The sequence below is a fragment of the Lissotriton helveticus genome, chromosome 6 (assembly GCF_964261635.1).
Source record: "Lissotriton helveticus chromosome 6, aLisHel1.1, whole genome shotgun sequence".
In the NCBI taxonomy this organism is placed as follows: Eukaryota; Metazoa; Chordata; class Amphibia; order Caudata; family Salamandridae; genus Lissotriton; species Lissotriton helveticus.
Window position 1 is genome coordinate 489959004 of NC_136067.1, and position 20221 is coordinate 489979224.

The 20221-nt window shown below is 48.5% G+C and overlaps 1 protein-coding gene across 1 annotated transcript in view; it reads right to left on the minus strand.

Moving 5' to 3' along the window:
• CILK1 (ciliogenesis associated kinase 1) overlaps positions 1-20221 on the minus strand; it is a 483141-nt gene that overhangs the window by 350183 nt on the left and 112737 nt on the right. Inside the window, exons 6-8 of the mRNA XM_078647940.1 lie at positions 5227-5359; positions 4201-4372; positions 3918-4085 (exon numbers count right to left, since the gene is read on the minus strand). Of these exons, the coding sequence (XP_078504066.1) occupies positions 3918-4085; positions 4201-4372; positions 5227-5359 (473 nt within the window). The remainder of the gene's footprint in view (positions 1-3917; positions 4086-4200; positions 4373-5226; positions 5360-20221) is intronic.

Consider the following 20221-nt stretch of genomic DNA (forward strand, 5'->3'; position numbering starts at 1 on the left):
ATTGTAGATACATTTTTCAAGATCTTTAGGCCTTTTTTCCAAATTAAGTCCACTGTCTGAATGGCTTTCACAGATTTGTGAGAGGGCTCTATAAAAACATACAAGAAACGATCAGATTGAGACTGGAAGAGGAAATCATTTAGATGTTCTTTCTAGGAGCATGAAACCCAAATAGTTTTTTTGGGTGGCGAGTCTAAAGGTGGCGGAGCAGTTGGTGGGGAAACAGGTGCCAGATAAATCACCACACTCTACTAACGTCCTGACTACATGGTACTCCCCCTTCTTCATAATCATAATTTAAATAGGTGTCATCGACTGCTGAGGGTAATGTAGGCCTTGATAAGGGGAGGATGTGGAAGAAGCAGGAGATAGTGTCTGTGCAAATAGAAAAAGTGGTGGTAAGGATGGCCTTTGATTATTTTGTTTTTGAAGTAGTTGGGAATCTTTTATACTACTCCGCTAACATAAACCTTAAATCTTTAACCAAAGCTTGAGGAACTTGCGCCATTTCCTCATAATGTATTCCTTGCTCTTAGTCCTCAAAGTACTGAATAGGTCTTACTTAGCAACTTGTTTATTGAGGGCTAATCCGAGACAGAAATACGTATTCACCTTCCATAAATTCCTCATCCTCCTCTTGAAACTAAACATGAAGATTTGTTGGACTGTATGCAGGACAAAATGGCCCTTCATCATCGGAATCTTGATCGCCCAGAAACTGGCTTGGTGGTTGAGGCAAATCCTTGCTTGGTGATGCATGTTCAGACATTAATGGCACACAAAAATACTTTTCAGTGATTAATTAGATTTTATGGGCCTCATCCAACAGTGTGGTCAATGGTTTCTTCGTCACAGCTTCCTTTAATTGTAATATGGAAGGAATCGACAGAGTGGCCATATATGGAGAGGTGTCTGATGCAGGCAATGTTTTCACCACTCGTACCTTAGTTGATGGCGGTAATTCTGATTTCATGGACAAGACTAATTCTCAGTCATCAACGGAAGTACTGTTGACATTGTAGTAAATGTGAGAGATACATTTTTATTTGAGTTGGAGGCTCTGATCTTGGCCTTTGTCCTGAAGGCACATCCTCCTATTAGCTCCGATGATGAGTAAGCTGTGACAATGGTCTTTGGAAGGCCTCTTATCTGTTTCTTTGATACCTGCTTGAGAGGTTCCTTTTCCGCACAATGTTTTGACAAATAGCCTTCAAAACGCTCTCTTAATGGGCTTTTTGCGAGATTCTAAGGTTCTCTCGCTCATTCCCAGAATACAGGTTTACTTGGATTTGAGTTTCTGAAACCATATTTACAGCCTACCCTCTCTGTCCAAGGTTTTTGAGGGAAAAATGTTTGGCAGATTTTACAGTCCTTCAAATTATGAGATGGATGTGGAAAGTATATACACACAATCCATGTGGGGATTTTCCAAATGCACTAGCATCTTTTCACAAGTACCACAAGGCCTGAAGAGTCCTTTTTGGATATATCTGACATGTTCAGTCCGAGTTTTGATCAAATGATGGCAAGAATTGCTTTATAACAGTCCAATTCGGTAAAGAAGTGACCATAGCTGAACATTATTAGGTTTTTCTGATAGAAACTAAGCAGAGCTCAGGAGATTTCCTTCATATGACATGTTGTAGAAAACCTGAAATAAGGTAGCCTCTAAGGGGAGTGGTGATCAAGATGCTGCAGTCTGACTGGTTGAAGTTTGGTTCTTTTTAAAATTATGTGAATTTGATACCAGAATTAATGGTTTTAGCCCTTACAAGCTAAGTATAATACAATACTGCTTTTTAATTGTACCATCTCGGCTATGAGGAATGATTCATAACAAGCATCTGCCACGGGGAGGCGTCCCTTTCGTGCACAACGCTGATCCAAAGAAATTGGATTATTGCAATTAAACAGTCTTATTCACCATTATTAGTTCTCGTAAAGGATTCCTCTTTATTTCATGGTCTTCTTTTCAAACATAAGTCTGTATGATATTATCAATTTTCTTCAATTCATATGAGCAATACTCCTTCAACACAAATTAAGGCTTATCCAAATATCAGCCCAATGCATTTCGGGCTTCCTGAGCCCTTCATCAGGGAAATCTTATTCAATCTAAAGAAAGTACGAAAAACAACGCTGGGTTTCCAATCCTGAAACAACTCAAATATAATCATATGTGATCTGCTATGTGTTATCTGCTCAGAGAGTGAAATGAACAGCTCAGAGTGTGAAAAGAACCGCAAGCCCATCTCTGAGCCGGTTGACATGCAGCGAGTGTAATCCGGTGTCAACCTTGCTATTTCTGCATGAACTGTTGATAAACGAGGTAGACCTTCGGTAAATATTTATTGATATTACTCGTACACAGGGTCCACGTACCTTGGTAGAAGAAGCATGATGCATGTGGTAACACATACGCGCACGTTAAATGCAGAGATAAAAAGATTGAAACAGTAATAACACTTGCTGCATGTCATTCGGCTCAGCGTTGGGCTTGCGGTTTTTTTCACACACTGAGCTATTTGTTTCACACTCTGAGCAGATAACACATAGCAGTTCACATATGAATATATTTTAGTTGTTTCAGGTTTGGTAACCCAGGGTTGTTTTTCGTACTTTCTTTAGATTGCAATAATCCAATTTCTTTGTATCAACGCTGTGAACGAAGGGGACGCCTCCCCATGGGAGATGATTGTTATTGCTTGGTCATACGTTCGTGGACCAGAGATCGATACCCAGACTGCACACTCTACTGATTACAGTGTATATCACAGACTATATTGAAAAACTCGGAGTGCAAGTACCACTCTACAGTAATCTTTGAAAGTTGCAATATTGGAGAATTTAAAATTCCACTCAGCATACTTTTATCACTTTTAACCAGAATGACTCATCTTTCACTGACAATGTTATCCTAATTTATGGTTCTGCACCCTTGGATGATCCTTCAATTGTCATTCCCACCATTTCTGTGCAGAGCGGGGGATACTTGCAGCTAAGTAGACTGAAATATGAGGTACAAAAGCCTTGAGGGAGCAGGAATCTGGGGATAGAGAAGATCTTGCTGAAGGGCAACAGAAAGCATACGTTTCACCAGCTTTATCTTTCTGTTTGACCTGCCTGAGAAGACATTGGAAAATAGAAAAGGTGGTCATGAACAGCGGAAACTGAGTAGAAAAGTTGTGACCTTGGGCTCACACACCCCAGCTATTACCTGCCTTTCCCCTGTGCAACATTGAGGTTAAATTCCCTGCAAGTCTTATACACCTTAAGATTAACCAAAGCTGAACACTGAAACATATAGCTGAGGCTGAAGATCAACAAGTGAAGAAACAACAAACTTGAAGTGACGAAGGCAGTTCAAAATTGGAATGTACATGTGACCAAGCTAGAGTTTCCATGTGAGTTTGTAATGAATTCAGAATAAAGGCATAGCTCAGTAAGAACAACAGGATCTTCAGCATGGGATACCTGAACACATTTGTGTGGTTAAATTCCAGACATCTGCTCAAGTAACTCAGATAAACTCTTAGAAAACATCTCACCGCTAGAACACTTTGCATCCTTCAAAGGGAAATCCTTACAACACAATAATACCACTAAGAGGAAAGCAACACCGCTCATCTAAATGAAATTCCTGTATTTATAAGTGATCTTGGGGATCATGTGAAAGACAATTCGGAGTGGCATTTCAGGCCTATTATATAACTAACGTAGCACAGAATTGTTTCCCTCTTGGTGAGGATAGACCTGAACAGGTTTGTTTTCTTTCTTGGGGAAGATGATTAAATCAGTGTCACAAATGTAGCAAAATACTTCCTGCTGTCCAGTGTGGAGTAACATGCTTACATCAGGTAACAAGCAGTACCATAACTAGCACACTGTGGGTTGAAAGAATTACAGATAATGCAAACCTGACTGGCTGTTGGCCGCTTTCTTGGGTCCCACTGGAGCATATCACGCATGAGTTGTACTGCCTCGCTGCTTGCATTTGGAATTAGAGTCTTCAGGTTACTCGGAACACACTGAGGCCAGCGGAAGTTCATGGCACCTGCCAGCAGGTATCCCTCTATCCAGTCATTCTGTAATAAGTGGATCACATTACTGATCATCCATATGCCTTCTTAGCATTTTCCATGAAGTTGAAAACCTAAACAACTTTTTTAATAATCTAATCTGAGCTTTCATCATAATCACCTTTTTTGGCGATCCCAGTACTTGGCAAATTTTAAATATCGTATCAATCTCACTAGAGCCCGGGAATAGAGGCCTTAGTGTGTAAACCTCTGCCATTATGCATCCGACAGCCCAGATATCGATTGGAGAATTGTAGTTGGTGGACCGCAGAAGAACTTCAGGAGCCCTGTACCTGCAATCAAACAGAAATACATGGAAACAATTACAAAAAGAAGTAACAGAATTGTAGGTTGCTAGAGTACACATTTAAGATTTGGGACAGATATATATCATTTCATAATTGAGTAATTTCAAATTCTGCAGAAGTAGCTGCTATACAAGGTATTTTTCATAAATATAGAATGCAGGCAACAGCTTTATCTTGAAACACACTAATATTATAAAGAAAGATTGAGTTTAATAGTCTCTGGCAAGTCACTAATTAGGTTTGTTTAGAGCATATAATGAAGAAAAGAAAGCAAGAGCATGGTAAAGCATGCCCGTGTGTTTTACAGAATTTGGGCTATTTCCGAACGAATTATAGGGTGAAAGTTCAGTGCTTTTTATTAACCGTGTTATCTCCCGAGCTCTAATATGACCAAAGTATGAACATTGTAACATTGTATTCTCTACCAGGTATCAAAATAAAAAATACTAACAATACAGTGAGTGACAAGTTAACTATTAAGCACTTTAAGAAACTAAACTGCAATAATATGCTTTGCAGCTAATCAACTTAGGACTGTGAGACAAAGATCCTTAGGTCACTTGTGTTGTGGAGAAGTGTGACCAGTACTTGGTTAACACTGATGGAAAAGTAGAGTTAGTATTTACTGCCAGAAGAAGCACTGTCTAAAATATAAAAACTAAAAACAAGAGCTGGTGCATTTCTTATGATTTGGCTACAAGCAAAATCAGTTTCCACCCTCAAACACGAATGATCTGAATGCAAGTTAAACGTGCTGAATATTAAAAAAACAAGACCGTAATATACGTTAATTCCTTATGGCTACAAAACGGACAAAACATATTTCTGGCAGGGTGTACCATCTTGTAGACACATAATCAGTGTAAGGAGGTCTAGATCTTGTTTCACGGGCAAGTCCAAAGTCTGCTATTTTGACAAGCTCGGGTCCCATGCAAAGAAGGTTTTCAGGTTTCAAATCTCTGTGAAAGAATCCTGGAAATAAATAAAATAATATAATGGTGAAAGATACAGACATTTTTTGTAGACCATACTTACAAGACCTCTCAAGGTTACATTGCCTGTACTTACTAACATAGAACTGTGCAATATACAGGAGGAAGTATGTGACAAACACCAGATAATACAGGCCATTAGAGCCCGTTTGGGGGCCCATGGAATTTTTGTATTCTTAGTCAGAGGCAGACAGCGATGTTCATGACATTCCCTACCCTAAGCAACAGTTTGCTCAAGTTTAAACGGAAAATACGAGTAAAGTGAAAATATTTGAAGTGGGTGGTAAACATGTCTTATTGATTTGCAAAGCATTAAATAAAACCTCTACGTACTTAAAATGTGTAACATGCTACCGCTGTACAAATACATAATGTTTGCCATTATTCAAATCATCTATTTAATGCTACAAGCTTTGCAGTACAGCAAAGTGTGAAGTTTAAAACGGAATTAAATTCACTTGCATGTTGTTTCAACTAAGTCATCATATAACTTCATTTTTTTGCAGGGGGCAGGGTTTTCTACACATAAAGGGAGTAGCTCACTTCAACACACCAGCATCCACATTTAGCAACAGCTAGAATTTCATCTCAAACATAAATAGCAGTTCTGCTTGCAAGGCATTACCCGGGTCTATTTTTTATACAAAGATGTGTACGAGCAATTCTAGGCTATTTGATGAGGGAAACAGACACAGCCCCTGGAGTATCTCTGGGTGATATTAACTGCATTTTCAACCTGAGCCTGCATGCATACAGAGGCCAGAAGCTAACTGGATACAGAGATTGTCTGGAGGAGAAACAGTAGGTGTGACTTTTATAAATCTTATCACATTATGTGTTTTAAACAAGGACAGCTGGTACGGCAAACACTAAGAAGCAGAAAGGTCAAACGAAATTACCTATGATGGTGCTTAGAACAAAACTTTGCTGGACCAAAGATAAAACAAACAACGAAACATCCGATATTTTGGCCTGCAACGGATTTGTGGCCACAAATGTGTTCCAATGCGCAGCACAAAAGGACTTTTTAGAAGGATGGTGCACAGAAAGGATAAAATCCATAATGTAGGGGAGGCAGATCGATTACAGTTAACTGCCACCACTCAATTTCCACCATGGAGGTGTAGACTAAGGAGGCCCAGATGAAGAACCCTGACCTGCTGCTGTGACAGAGATCGTTCTGAAGTAGTAGCCTTATTGGAAGACAGATGCTCATGCCCTAAAGCTACAGGTATCATACTCACCTTGTCCAATCTGGAGCCACTAGGAATTGGGCCTGGTTGATCTTGATCTCCTCCAGAACTTGGGGCAGAAGAGGTAGAGGTGGGAAAGTGTTCAAGAGTCCAGTGAAACCACTCTAGCATAAATGTGTCCCCCAGGGAAAGCCTTCTTGGAAACCTCAGTGTTCAAAAGCTTTGACACTGCATGTTGTAGGCGGTAGCAAAAAGATCTAGCCAGGGTCCTCCTCATTGTTGGAAGATGCCCTGTGATACCTGAGGGATGTAACTGTCATACATGAATTGCCAGGCCTGCTAGCTGTGCTAGCCTGCACCAGCAGTTAAAGATCCCGCAAGGTGGTTCACGATGAGGGAGATAGCCTGACATTCCAGACAAATCCAGAGGCACAGAACCTCTTGCTACAAGACCCAGGTCCACACTCCACCCTGCTATTTATAGTACTACATGGTGATGGTGTTATCCATGAGAATCTGTACTATCCTGCCCTTGATGGATGCTAGGAAGGCCTTCAACACCAGGTGGATGGGCCGTAACACCAACAAATTGCTGTGAATGACCTCTCCAGTCCAGCAATAACACCTCTACCACCAATGTCAGCTCTGGGTAGGGGAGGAAGAGGGGTCTATCGATGGTCCAACTGCTGTCGAACAGCCAACACTGTAGAGCTGTTATAGTCTTCACCGAAATCTGGATAGAATCCTAATAGTTTCTTTGATGCTAGGCACGCTGAGATTCCACTGCAGAGCATGCATTTGCCACCTGTCATTATAGACCAGAAGGATGCAAGAAGCCTCAGAACCGCTCTCACTGAAACCCAGAACAGAGGTTGAAACATCGGGATGATAACCGACCCGGAGTCGTTTAAACTGAGGGAAAGCAGTGAACTACATCGGATCCAAGACGACTCCTATGAATGAAGCCTCTACGATGGAGTCAGGGGTGACTTCAGCACTTTGATTGCGAAGCCCAACAATGTCAAGAGTGTAGCTGGCATCTGAAGGTCGTCTATGACTAACTGCAATGAACCTTAACGTCATTGAGGTAGGAGAAAATTGGTATCCCTGAACAGCAAAGATGTGCGCCGACCCCCGCCATCACTTTTGTGAACACCCGAGAGGTGCAGGTAAACCCGAAGGTGAGCACGTCAATGTGAAAATGCTCCTGACCTACCTTGAACTGCAAGCAACATTCGTGGGACTATAGGACAGTTTCATGAACGTACAACTCTTGCAGGTTCAAGGCTACCATCCAGTCACCTGGATGCAGTCTGAGTATTTTTGATTTATTATTCCGTAAGAAGGCATTCAGAGGGCAAAGATCTAACATAGGACAAAGGCCTCTGTCCTTTTTCAGTACGAGGAAAAAGTGAGATTAACAACCAGGCCCGATTACTGAGCCAAGTATCCTCTGTATGGCCCCTTTAGACAGTTAAGATTGCACCTCTTGCAATAAAATGGACAGGTGCTCCTCCTAGAGCTTCTCTGATGTGGGTAGAAGACGCAGCATATCGGAAAGGAATGGAAGGGCACAGCCTCACGGATTGTTCTGAAGGACCTATTTGCTGGATGTGATAGTTTGCCATCCTTGGAGAAAATGTCTAACTCTGCCTCTAAAAGGTGGTTGAGAGCCACTCAAGGCAAAATAAAGCAATTTGGAAGTCGATACCGCAGGGGATGGCGACTGGGAAGATCTGTGCTCCTGGGGATCTGCATCATGCCTGCCGGATCCCTGCCTCTGAAAGGACTGGGTTGACAGCCGTGGGGGAAAACCTGGAAATAGTTGAAATTGCTAAGGAAACTTTCTGGCAACAAAAGATCCCAAACAACGCACTGTGCCCCTGTTCTCCATGAAACTTTTCAGGGCAGAATCTGTCTTCTCGGGAAATAGGCGAGATCCATCGAAAGGCATATCAATTAGGGATGCCTGACATCTCTAGAGAAGCCTGTAGACATTGTCCATGTGTGGCTATGGAGAACCATACTAGAGCAGATTGCTGGTCCCAAGTAATCGGTGGCAAACAGGCCAGAATGAATGAGAAATTTGGTCATATTTTGACCATCCTGAATAATCTATCCGGGATGCTCGAAACTCCTCAAGGACCGCTGGCAAGATCTTGCTAACCAGGTCCCAGAGGCTGCAAAACATCAGTAAGTAAATTAGTTTTAGCTACCAGAGAAGGAAGTTGTAGGTCCAAGATCTCAGTTGCATGACTTATCACTACAGCAAAGGAAACACTTTCTTCTGCTGGAGGCCTAGAAGCAAAAATCTGAAGGATTGAGAGTGACTCTCCGGTAGGGGCAATGTTGTCTGAATACGACTGCATGGGGATTGGGTAAGCCTTGGTGAATTCAGAACATGAACTTGGTCGGGGCAGTGACAATACAGACACTGATAACAAAGGAAATGGAGCTGATTATGCCACCAGAGCAGAAGTCAGGAGCAAAGTCGGGGTGAATCCAAGGCAGTTTCGAGAGGCAGGGACTGCACAGAGGAAAAATCTTCAGACAGTAATTCGAATGGAGGCCCGTGTGTCCTTGGAGCCCAAAGGCGCATGAGAAAAAACCAGAAGAGAGGTCTACAGATGCACCACATGGTCTCCCTACAGGCTTCGATCTCTTGCGGCATTGCTGATAACCCAGGCAACTTGGGGTGCAACAGGATGAACTGTGGAATCAGCTCCTCAATGGAAGATAGGGAGCAAGACCAAGTGGCACCTTGATGCCCCTGTGACTTGTTGGAGGATAGAAAGTTGTAGGATGGGGTCTGTTTGGCCTTCTTGTGCTTACGTTTTGACTTACAGGAAGACTTCAACTGCGAAGAAGACTTGTTGTAGGAACAGCTTCGAGATAGGGAACAATTCTGCGCTCTTGGCTTCAGTGGGACTTGTGTAGTTTCTTCCAATTGCATAAGTTACTTACCTTCGGTAACGATATATCTGTAAGAAACAGTAGTTAGTATTAGATTCCTTACCTTAGAATACCCCCAGGCCTCAGACTGGATCCGGAAACTTTTGCGTAGCAGTACCCTTGCGCGTCGGTAGGCGTCGTCTGCGGCTCGGCGTCCGTCGTCGGCGGTGCCGGGATGACGTCGCCGGAGTACTTAGACGCCGCCCTCGCACGCTGACATCAGTTCTTATACACAGCTTTTCCGCACCAGAAAACGCAGAGCCTTGATAAAAACCAACACTGGTGCCATAAAAACTAGGGCCCTGAAAGGGGATGACCTTAACCCTGGATATCGGTTCACAGAACGGGGAGGATGGGTGGGGCGGTAAGGAATCCAATACTAACTACTGTTTCTTACAGATATATCGTTAAAGAAGGTAAGTAACTTGTGCATGGGAAAAAAACAGGTTAGTATTCGATTCCTTACCTTAGAATAGATACACCAGCAATACCAACCCCGGTGGTGGGTCTGCGAACCAATGATCACACCAGAAAGCCCTGGAGAACGGAACGGCCGAAAAAGCCATCTTTCCGGACTTGGCTGTCCAGGTAGTAGTGTCTTGCGAACGTGTGCAGCGAGGCCCACGTAGCTGCCTGACAGATGTCCTGCAAGGGGACTTCCCGGCCCAGGGCAGTAGTAGCCGCCGTGGCCCGTGTGGAATGTGCACGAAGCCCCACAGGAGGCTCCTTTCGAGCTAAAGAGTAACAAGCCTTGATGCACAAGACGACCCATCAAGAAATGGTTTGTTTGTTCACCGCCCGTCCCTTCTTAGCGCCCACGTACCCAACAAAGAGTTAGTCATCCAACTGGAACTGGCGTGTGCGATCCAGATAGAATGAGAGCGCACGTTTTGGGTCCAGACGGTAGAGCCTCTCTTCCTCTTTCGAGGGATGCGGAGGCGGAAAGAAGGTGGGCAAAGTGATGGACTGCCCGATGTGGAAGGCTGTGACCACCTTGGGCAGGAAAGAGGGTCGCGTCCGCAACACAACTTTGTCAGGATGGACTGAAAGGAAAGGAGGTTTAGAAGAAAGGGCCTGGAGCTCACTCACTCTCCTGGCAGAGGTGATGGCAACCAGGAAGGCGGTCTTCAGAGTAAGAAGGCGAAGAGGACAGTTATGAAGTGGTTCAAAGGGAGAGCACATCAGATAAGTGCGAACAAGGTTCAAGTCCCACTGAGGCATCACGAAAGGAACTGGAGGAAACATATGGGTGATGCCCTTCAAAAACCTATTTACAACTGGGGACTTGAACAAAGAGGGCTGATCAGGTAGCCTTAAGAAGGCGGAAATGGCCAGGAGGTAGCCCTTCAGAGTGCCCAGAGCAGAGCCCTGCTGGGCAAGAGAAAGAAGAAAGAGGAGAACCTCTGAAAGAGGGGCAGAAAGGGGATCCACAGCCTTTGCTGTGCACCATGCCACAAACTTATTCCACCTGCAGGCGTATACTGATTTTGTGGAGGGACGCCTGGCTGCCAGAATTACATTACAGACTTCAGGAGGCAAGTCAAATGGCCTCAACTGCCGCCGCTCAATCTCCACGCATGTAAGTGGAGACTGGACAGGTTCAGGTGGAGGACCGTCCCCTGCGACAGAAGGTCCTCCTGCAGGGGCAGACGAATCGGGGGATCGAAAGACATGCTGAGTAGCTTGGGATACCAGAACCTCCGTGCCCAGTCCGGAGCCACAAGGATGACTTGGGCCCGGTCGCGCTTGATCTTCTTCAGCACTCTGGGCATAAGTGGTATAGGCGGAAAGGCGTACAACAGACCGCAACTCCACTCGCGACGAAAAGCGTCTCCGAGCGAGTGCCGCCTTGGAAATTCCAACGCGCAGAACTGATGACATTGCGCATTCTCTTCTGTGGCGAATAGATCTAACCAAGGCTCTCCCCACTGCTGAAAGATGCCTTGCGCCACGTCCGAGTGCAGACGCCATTCGTGATCTATCATGCACCGGCGGCTGTGTTTGTCCGCCCTGGCGTTCAGGGAACCTGCCAGGTGTTGAACCACCAGGGTCACGCCCTGATGTTCCAACCACTGCCAGAAGCGCAGAGCCTCCTGGCATAGGGTCCACGACCCCACCCCGCCCTGTTTGTTGCAGTAGCACATGGCGGTGGTGTTATCCATGAACAACTGCACTACACTCCCCCAGACAGAGGGGAGGAATGCCTTCAGACCAGAGGCCTCTGATCTCCGCCTCTCCAATGTGGCCTCACCAGCCCTGGAGGGACGCGTCCGTCACAACTACGTGCTCTGGTTGGGGTAGGGAGAGGGATCTGCCGCTGACCCAATCGCAGTCCGTGAGCCACCACTGCAGCTGTCTTGCAGTGCCCTCCGAGATCAAGACATGGTCGGACAAGTTGCCCCGATGCTGGGCCCACTGAAACTTCAGGTCCCACTGCAGAGCCCGCATCCGCCACTGGGCGTGATGCATCAGAAGGATGCAGGAGGCCATCAGCCCCAGAAGCCGCAGCGTCAACCTGACCGAGACTCGGGATAAAGGCTGAAAGATCGGAATCAGAGCCTGAATATCCCGAACTCGCTGATCGGGAGGATAAACCCGAAACTGCGCAGAGTCCAGACCCCCTCTGATGAAGAGGAGCTTCTGAGAGGGACACAGGTGCGACTTTGGCACATTGAGGGAGAACCCCAGCAGTTGCAGGAGGTCGGCCGTAGTCTGGAGGTGGCTGACGACTGTTTGGGGCGAGCCCGCTGTCAACAACCAGTCATCGAGGTAGGGGAAGATTGACACCCCTAACCTGCGCAGATGAGCTGCGACCACCGCCATCACTTTCGTGAACACCCGTGGGGCGCTGGTAAGGCCGAAGGGGAGCACGGTAAACTGAAAGTGCTCGTGGCCTACCGTGAACCGCAGGTAGCGCCGGTGGGCCGGCAGGACAGGGATGTGGAAATAAGCGTCCTGCAAGTCCAACACTACCATCAAGTCTCCTGGGTCCAGGGCAGCTAAGACCTGAGCCAGTGTCAGCATCTTGAACCTCTCCTTCCGGAGGAAGCCGTTGACGTTCCGCACATCCAAGATAGGGCGTAGGCCCCCTTTGCCCTTCTTGGGAACCAGAAAGTAGTGGGAGTAACAACCACACCCTACTTCTGGCCCAGGAACGCGCTCGATGGCCCCCTTGGCCAAGAGGGCGGTAACTTCCTCTCGCAGAAGATTCAAGTGATCCCCCGACACGCGGTGGTACTGCGGTGGCATGGGTGGAGGGGTCGCCTCGAAGGGGAGGGAGTAGCCCCTTCGGACGATTTGCAGCACCCACCTGTCCGATGTGATGTTGCGCCAGTGGAGGAGGTGATGGCGAACCCTGCCACCCACTGGCGTCTCGTGGGCCTGAAAGCTCGCACTAGGAAGGCTTTGAGGCGGATGCTGGAGGAGTGGATGTGGACTGGCCGCGCCGTTGTCCCCGGGCACCGCCACCGCGGTTACCATGTCCGCCACTACGCTGGATGTTAGTCTGCGGCCCGTGGCTGACAGGCCGTGTGGGGACGCCCCTTCCTTGGCCACGAAAGGGGCAAAAGGCAGCAGATTGCTGGCGCGGGCCGACAGGCCCAAGGACTTGGCCGTAGCCCTGAAGTCCTTAAATCGCTTAAGTGCACTGTCTGCCTTGTCGCCAAAGAGGTGACGGCCATCAAACGGCATGTCCATAAGGGTGTTTTGGACATCAGCCGAAAAGTTGGCGGACCTCAGCCAGGCGTGGCGACGAATCGCCACTGTCGTTGCCATCGCTCTACCCAGCGAGTCCGTGTTATCCAGTCCACATCTGATGGAGTACCGCATCTCGACCCTCCACAAGGGCTTGGGCGAGTTTAGTCTGGGCCTCCTCCGGACATTGTGGCAGCACATGCGCGACCGTGTCCCACAGAGAGTGGGTATAACGGCCAAAGAGGCATGCGATGTTGACTTACCGCAACCCCAAACTCAGGGAGGAGAACATCTTTTTGCCATATTGTCCGTCCCTCTTGGATTCCCGATCGGGGGGAGCCGTCGGGAATGCGGTCTGGGAGTTAGAGGCCTGTATGACCAGGCTCTCGGGGGTGGGGTGGATGGACAGGAAGTAAGGGTCGCCCGGAGCCGGGCGGTGGCATCTGGCCACGTTCATATCTACAGGAGGACCTGTAGCGGGCCTGGACCAGGTGCCCAGAAGAACATCAGACAAAGCCTCATTAAACGGCAACAGAGGGTACGAAGAGCTTGCTTGCGGTTTAAGGACCTCAGTGAGGAGGTTAGTCCTCACGGCCGCGACAGGGAGCTCAAGGGATAAGGCCTTGGCTGCCCGTGTCAACACCACACTATAGGCTGCCCCCTCCTCCGTATCCACGGTAGGTGGGGAGACAAAACCAGTGTCTGGCGAAGTGTCCAGACCACTGGCGTCCCCAAGCTCACCTGTCCAGTCCTGTTAAGACTGGCACTCCCGTGGCAGAGGGTCCTCAGACCCCCCCCAATCCTCTTCCCCACCCATCTCCTGGTATGCAGGGTCAAATGATGGGGCCGGAACATAGAAATAAAAATCTCCCATCGGCGCCGAGCGACGCCGCTCCGGAACCGGACCGAGGGGGGGACTGGGGACGGCGTCGACCGTGGTCGGCGCCGGGGGCGACACCCTAGCAGCCGGCGCCGGCGATGTCGTAAGGTCGACCGGCGACGACCCGGATCCAGCAGAGTCCTGCGGCGTCGGGACCGAAGTCGCCGACGGCGTCGTGGCTGAAGCACCCGGCCCCCTTGGGCTCCCCGTCGGGGCCGCTAGGCCCGAAGGCGCCGCGGAACCCGACGGAGGAGTGAGCGGCCTCATGGCCGTGAGGAAGGCGTCAATCTCCTCCGGCGTCGCGTCCTGCCCAGGGACCAGCGGGTAATGGAGCAGGCTGCGACGTCTGTGGCTCTGACGGAGCCGCATGGGCGGTGTCACCCGAACCCCCGGCCGCGTCGCGTCGGGGGGAGTCGGAAGAGCGATGCCGTCTCTTCGACTTCTTGTGCCTCTTACCTGAGGACTTGGAGCTCGAGGACTGGTGTCGATCCACCCAGCCGTGATGACTCTGGCCCCGCGACCGGTCCCTCGACCTCCGTCCGGACCGGGACCTCGAACGGCGCGGGGCCGGATCGGCGCTTGCGGGCGCGGAAAAAATAGGAACGTATGTCAGCGCGCGAGGGCGGCGTCTAAGTACTCCGGCGACGTCATCCCGGCGCCAACGATGCCGACGACGGACGCGGAGCCGCAGACGACGCCTACCGACACGCAAGGGTACTGCTACGCAAAAGTTTCCGGATCCAGTCTGACACCTGGGGGTATTCTGGTAAGGAATCTAATACTAACCTGTTTCTTTCAGATTTACACGACTAATGGTCCCAGATTGCCTTCAGGTTCATGAGAGCACATTACTGAACACGACTTGATGTTTTAGCCAGTGTCCAAACACCAAAGACATACTTGGTGCGGGTCTGTCACAGACATTTGCTTTCAACAGTCATGCCAAGGCTTAAATGCTGTAGTTTTGGGAGGGCACATTGTTCCCTTGCACACTGGTTTTCAATTTGTATAAGAAAAAAACACTCGTATGGGGGAAAAAAAGAAAAGGGGAGAGGAGCTCTGGATCTCCGTTTGAAAGCTCAGCATGCATTGGAGGCACTTATATGAAGCACTGCTCATTCCGGGGCGGGGCGGATCTACTGCAGACACCAACAACAACACATGCTGTTACATGGGAGCACTGCCGAATCCAGTCTGGTGCCTGGGGATTATTATTCTAAAAGTGAAGACTCTGTAGTAGAAGTATCTATCAGAAATTGTGTATTGTTCATGCAGTAAACTTGTGGCAATGTAAACTTAGGAATGAGGGTAGTTTTGTTTATATTAGGGGAAGCATGTATATACGGACTGTCAAGCCTTAATTAAAAGGAATAACTCTGATCTGGATGGTGCTCATTAGTTCTGTAAAGTTATGTTGGCTGTGACACTCCCTAGCATACTTTAAGAAAGAGAAGCTCTAGAATGTATCACCTTTTGCGTCACTAATGCATTCGCACAAGCAAAAAATGTCTTTCGAAATGCTAGGGGTTCACAAATTATTTCAAGATGTTGGCTTATTAATCATTTGGTTCTTCTAATGGCGTACATTACTTTGTGAATAGAGCATCACCATGTTTCATGAAAATTTCCGAAACTGAATTTAATGATTTTTTCACAACAGTTCTTCCACGAGTATCTGCCTAGCAATTAATCTATTTGGAATTCATAGATGTAGCAGGCCAGAATATGATTTAACAATTAGCTCTAAGGAGGAGCTTCGCGCGCAACCAAGATGGCCGCGTGAGCTTAGGGCTCCCGAGATCCTCGCAACCTCCCGCACTTATCCTGTCTTATATCCTGTTTTTCGTCGATGTCTTCGTGAAGACTAACCACGCGTGAGGCGAAATCTGCACTCCGATTTTTAATCGGACCCCGGGAGCCAGAGTTACGGCACCGTGAAGATTGCGGCCTATGCCTTTGTGATGCCCGGCTGTAGAGTGGCCTTGCTACCCGAGCTGTAGTTGAATAACATCGGCCTGAAGGGATCGGCACGACTGGTCCGATTGGTTTCACTTTCGGTTTTGACTTCAAAGTGATCTGTGACTGGAAACGAGCCTACCCCTGTGCCCACCGACAGCTGCCTGGTCACCCACGAATGTGATTCTGACTGTTTTTGGCTGGATTTGGAGAACTTTCGACTTGTGCCCTCTGGCTGGGGCTGTTTTCGCCCGAGGAGGCCAGGGGTCGCCATTTTCCTGCCTTATTTCATCTACTCACGCTGGCCCATCTCCCCTAATGGCGGGGAAACCGGAGGGAGACAGGCTGAAACCTAAGAACACTCTGCCGGGTGGCTCTACTCAATCTAACAGTATGGATCGCTATACCCAGGTTAAGGGTTCTCCCGGCGGAGCTGGCATTAGGGAGCCGCCAGCTTCGGCGATCGAACCAACTTTGCAAGATGTCATGGCCGCAATAGATGGAATCAAGTCCTCATTAGGGCAACAAATTGAGGCTCTCGCACTTAAACTTGACACTGTGGCGATTGATGTCAATCTGATCCGTGCAGATCTGGGCAAAACTAATGAGAAAGTTAAATCTTTGGATATTAAGACATCCAGTCTGACGGGGGATGTCACTGAGCTGCAAACAGATGTCCGTCGCTTGAAGACCAACAGCGATCTCATTATGCGTCATCTCGAGGATTATAAAGGGCGGGCTCGGCGGAACAATGTCCGTATCATATGGGTCCCGGAAAAAGCAGAGGATCCGGCAGCTGACCTCTTTGTTGAAGACTTAATTATCCGCCATCTTGCACCTAAGGGGCTGAGTAACTTCTTTACAATCGAGCGTGCCCACAGAGTTCCGGGTGGCCCACCGAAGGTAGGAGCCCCGCCGCGGCCTATAATAGCCAGATTCCTCAATTTTCGAGACAGGGACGCTGTCCTACAGGCCTCACGGATGGGTGGCCCGACAAAGTTTGAAAACATCACTGTCAGCTTCTACCCGGACTTCACCCAATCGGTCCCGAGGCAAAGACTTGGCTTCATGGGTGTGAAGAGACGATTGCGAGACATGGCCCTCAAATATGCCATGCCTTTTCCGGCCAAGTTGCGTATTGAACATGCGGAGCGAACTTATTTTTTCGATCGTCCGGAGGTGGTGGCAGACTGGCCTGACTCTCTATCGAATCAGCCTCCATCGGAGAAACAGACTGCTGGAGCGGAGGGAGGACCGACAGAACAGGAATAGGTGCCGGCAGATGGTATTCTGGGGTCTCTTCCTGGCTTCGAACTGTGGTTCAATACTCCTGACAATTGACTCGATCTACGTTCTGGGGGTTGTGGGGTCAGTAGCGGGTCTACTTCCTCCTCTGTGTTTCTTCTTGTAGCTTAGTTAGGGGGGGGGGGCGACAGGCACACTGCAAGTTTGGGTGGTTTCTGGTACTACGCAGGGGTGGGGGGTGTTGTAACGGGATGTTGCTGGGGGAGTTGGGGGGTTTTGTTGGGGATTGTGTGTGTTTCTTTACAAGGCAATGTATCCATGTCTAGTTTGAACGAGGTGCTGTATTCTGCCCGGGTTGGATCCTCTTTTTTTTTCGGGATGGGGGGTAGAGGGCTGAACTTGATGAGTTGGAATGTAAATGGGCTGGGGGATGGGTTAAAACTTAGTGTCGTGTTGCAACTGTTGAAGCGTCTTTCCCCTGACGCAGTCCTCCTTCAGGAGACGCACTTGATTGGCAATACCTGTCGTGCTTTGAACAGGAGGGGTTACCGATTGGCTGCACATGCCGGGTTCTCCTCTGGCTCCAGAGGGGTGGGTATCCTGATCACGACTTCTCTCCCACATGAAATTGACTCCACGGTCCTCGACTATAGAGGGCGCTATGTTGCTCTTACGGGTAGGTGGGAGGGCTGGACTATTTCCCTGGTTTCTGTGTATGTTCCCCCTGGCCTACAGTCGACTACTTTTGCGGACTTGGGACAGGTTCTCCTAGCTCTTCCTGTGGGATCACTGCTCATGGGTGGTGACTTTAATGCCGTGGTTTCTGGTATGATGGATCGGCACCCACCCAGGGATCTGAGAAGTGCACAAAATCGGCTATCTGATTTCCTTGACACCTTGGGTCTGGTTGATTGTTGGAGAATGTTGCACCCAGCACAGCAGCAGTATACTTTCCATTCTGGTGCACACGGTAGCCTTTCCAGAATTGACTATGGATTGGTACCAGCGGCGCAGGCCCTCTCTGTCACCGAGGTTAAACATTTGGCCCGTGGTATTTCCGATCACTCTCCTTTGTGGTTGCGGATGGACCTGGCTTCTCAGAGACTGGGGGCCGGGTGGCCCCGATCAACCCCTGGTACCTCCGAAACCCCAAAACTCGGACAGCTTTGGTAAAATCCCTTGACCAGTATTTCTTGGAGAACGAGGGCTCGGTTTCCTCGGCCGTATCTCTTTGGGAGGCTTTTAAGACCGTCCTTAGGGGTCAGGTCCTGTCATTAATAGCGAGTGTTAAGAAACAGAAGGATGAGGAAGTGGTTATGATCGAGACGGAGATAGCGGACTTGGAGCTTGATCTGGAACGGGGGGTGACCCGTGCTGCGATGCATGTATTACGACTGAAGCAACTTGACTACAGGGCTTTGGTCACTGACGCAGCTAAGGCCATGAGTAGAGAGCAGCAGGGACGCCTATATGATATGGGGGATAAGGCAGGTAAATCAATCGCCTGGTTGGATAAGAAGGATAGAGCTAGTCGGGTGGTGCCTGTGATTGAGATGGCTAGTGGTGCTCGGGTTTCTGACCCTAAAGAGATCGTTCAGCAGTTCGCGGATCATTTCCAGGCGGTGTACTCCTCTGTCTCGGATAGACCGGAGGAGGACTCACATCTTTTGTTACGGTATATATCCTTGCCGCGACTCTCTGATATTGATAGGGAACACATGGATGCTGCAATAACAGCTGATGAGGTGGCTTTAGCGATTCGCTCCCTGCGTTCTGGGAAAGCAATGGGTCCTAACGGCCTACCTATTGAACTCTATAAGCTGCAACCTGATAACATTGCTCCCTATCTGCGAGATATGTTTTTGGAGTCTCGGGAGTGTGGCTCTCTCTCCCGTGATCAGCGGTTAGCAACCATTGTGGTGATTCACAAGGAGGGGAAGCCAGAGACAAGTGTGCGTCATATCGTCCCATTTCCCTACTGAACGCCGAACCTAAGATTCTGGCAAAGGTCCTGGCTAATAGATTGATCACTATTATTGGTGAGCTGATACACCCAGATCAATCCGGTTTCATCCAACATAGGAACACCGCCCTAAATCTCCGGCGACTGCATGGTGTTCTCGCGAGAGCATCGACGCTGCGTGAGCCGGCCATCTTGGCGTCATTGGATGCCACAATGGCCTTTGATACCGTGGAATGGTCATACTTATGGGCCGCGTTGGCTAAGTTTGGGTTTGGGCCAGGTTTTATTGGCTGGGTTAGGTTGCTCTACGAGAACCCCCTCGCGCAAATTGTTGTTAATGGCCGCGTCTCAACTCCGTTTGGTCTCGAGAGGGGGACGCGTCAGGGCTGTCCTTTGTCGCCTCTCCTGTTCGCTTTGGCCCTCGAGCCCCTCGCGGCATGGATCCGGTGGGGAGCCATCGATGAAGGGTATTCGATGGTCCTCTGAATTCGAAGATCGTATCTCGCTTTATGCGGACGATATTTTATTGTATCTGACTTCGCCACGAAAATCTTTGATAGTATTATGCGATGTCTTGAACTCATTTGGTGGGAACTCAGGCCTCATTATTAATTGGACGAAATCCTATTTATACGTCCTTTCGGGCGACGTCCCTCTTCTCCCACGCAACTGTTCCATCCAGATTGCGCAAACGGGGTTTAAATACCTCGGTATTTATATTTCATTGGACCCTGCAGTTCGGTACGAGCGAAATCTCATTCCGCCCTTGTCTAGATTGAAGCAAGATGTTGCGGGTTGGCGTAAGCTTCCACTTTCACCGCTCGGTCGTGCTGCCCTTTTCAAAATGATGTCTTTGCCTCGTTTTCTCTATGCTCTTCAGAATACGTTCGATATTGTTCCCGCTAGTTATTTTCGGGCAATCGAGGATCTTCAAAGGAAATTGATATGGGACGGTAGACC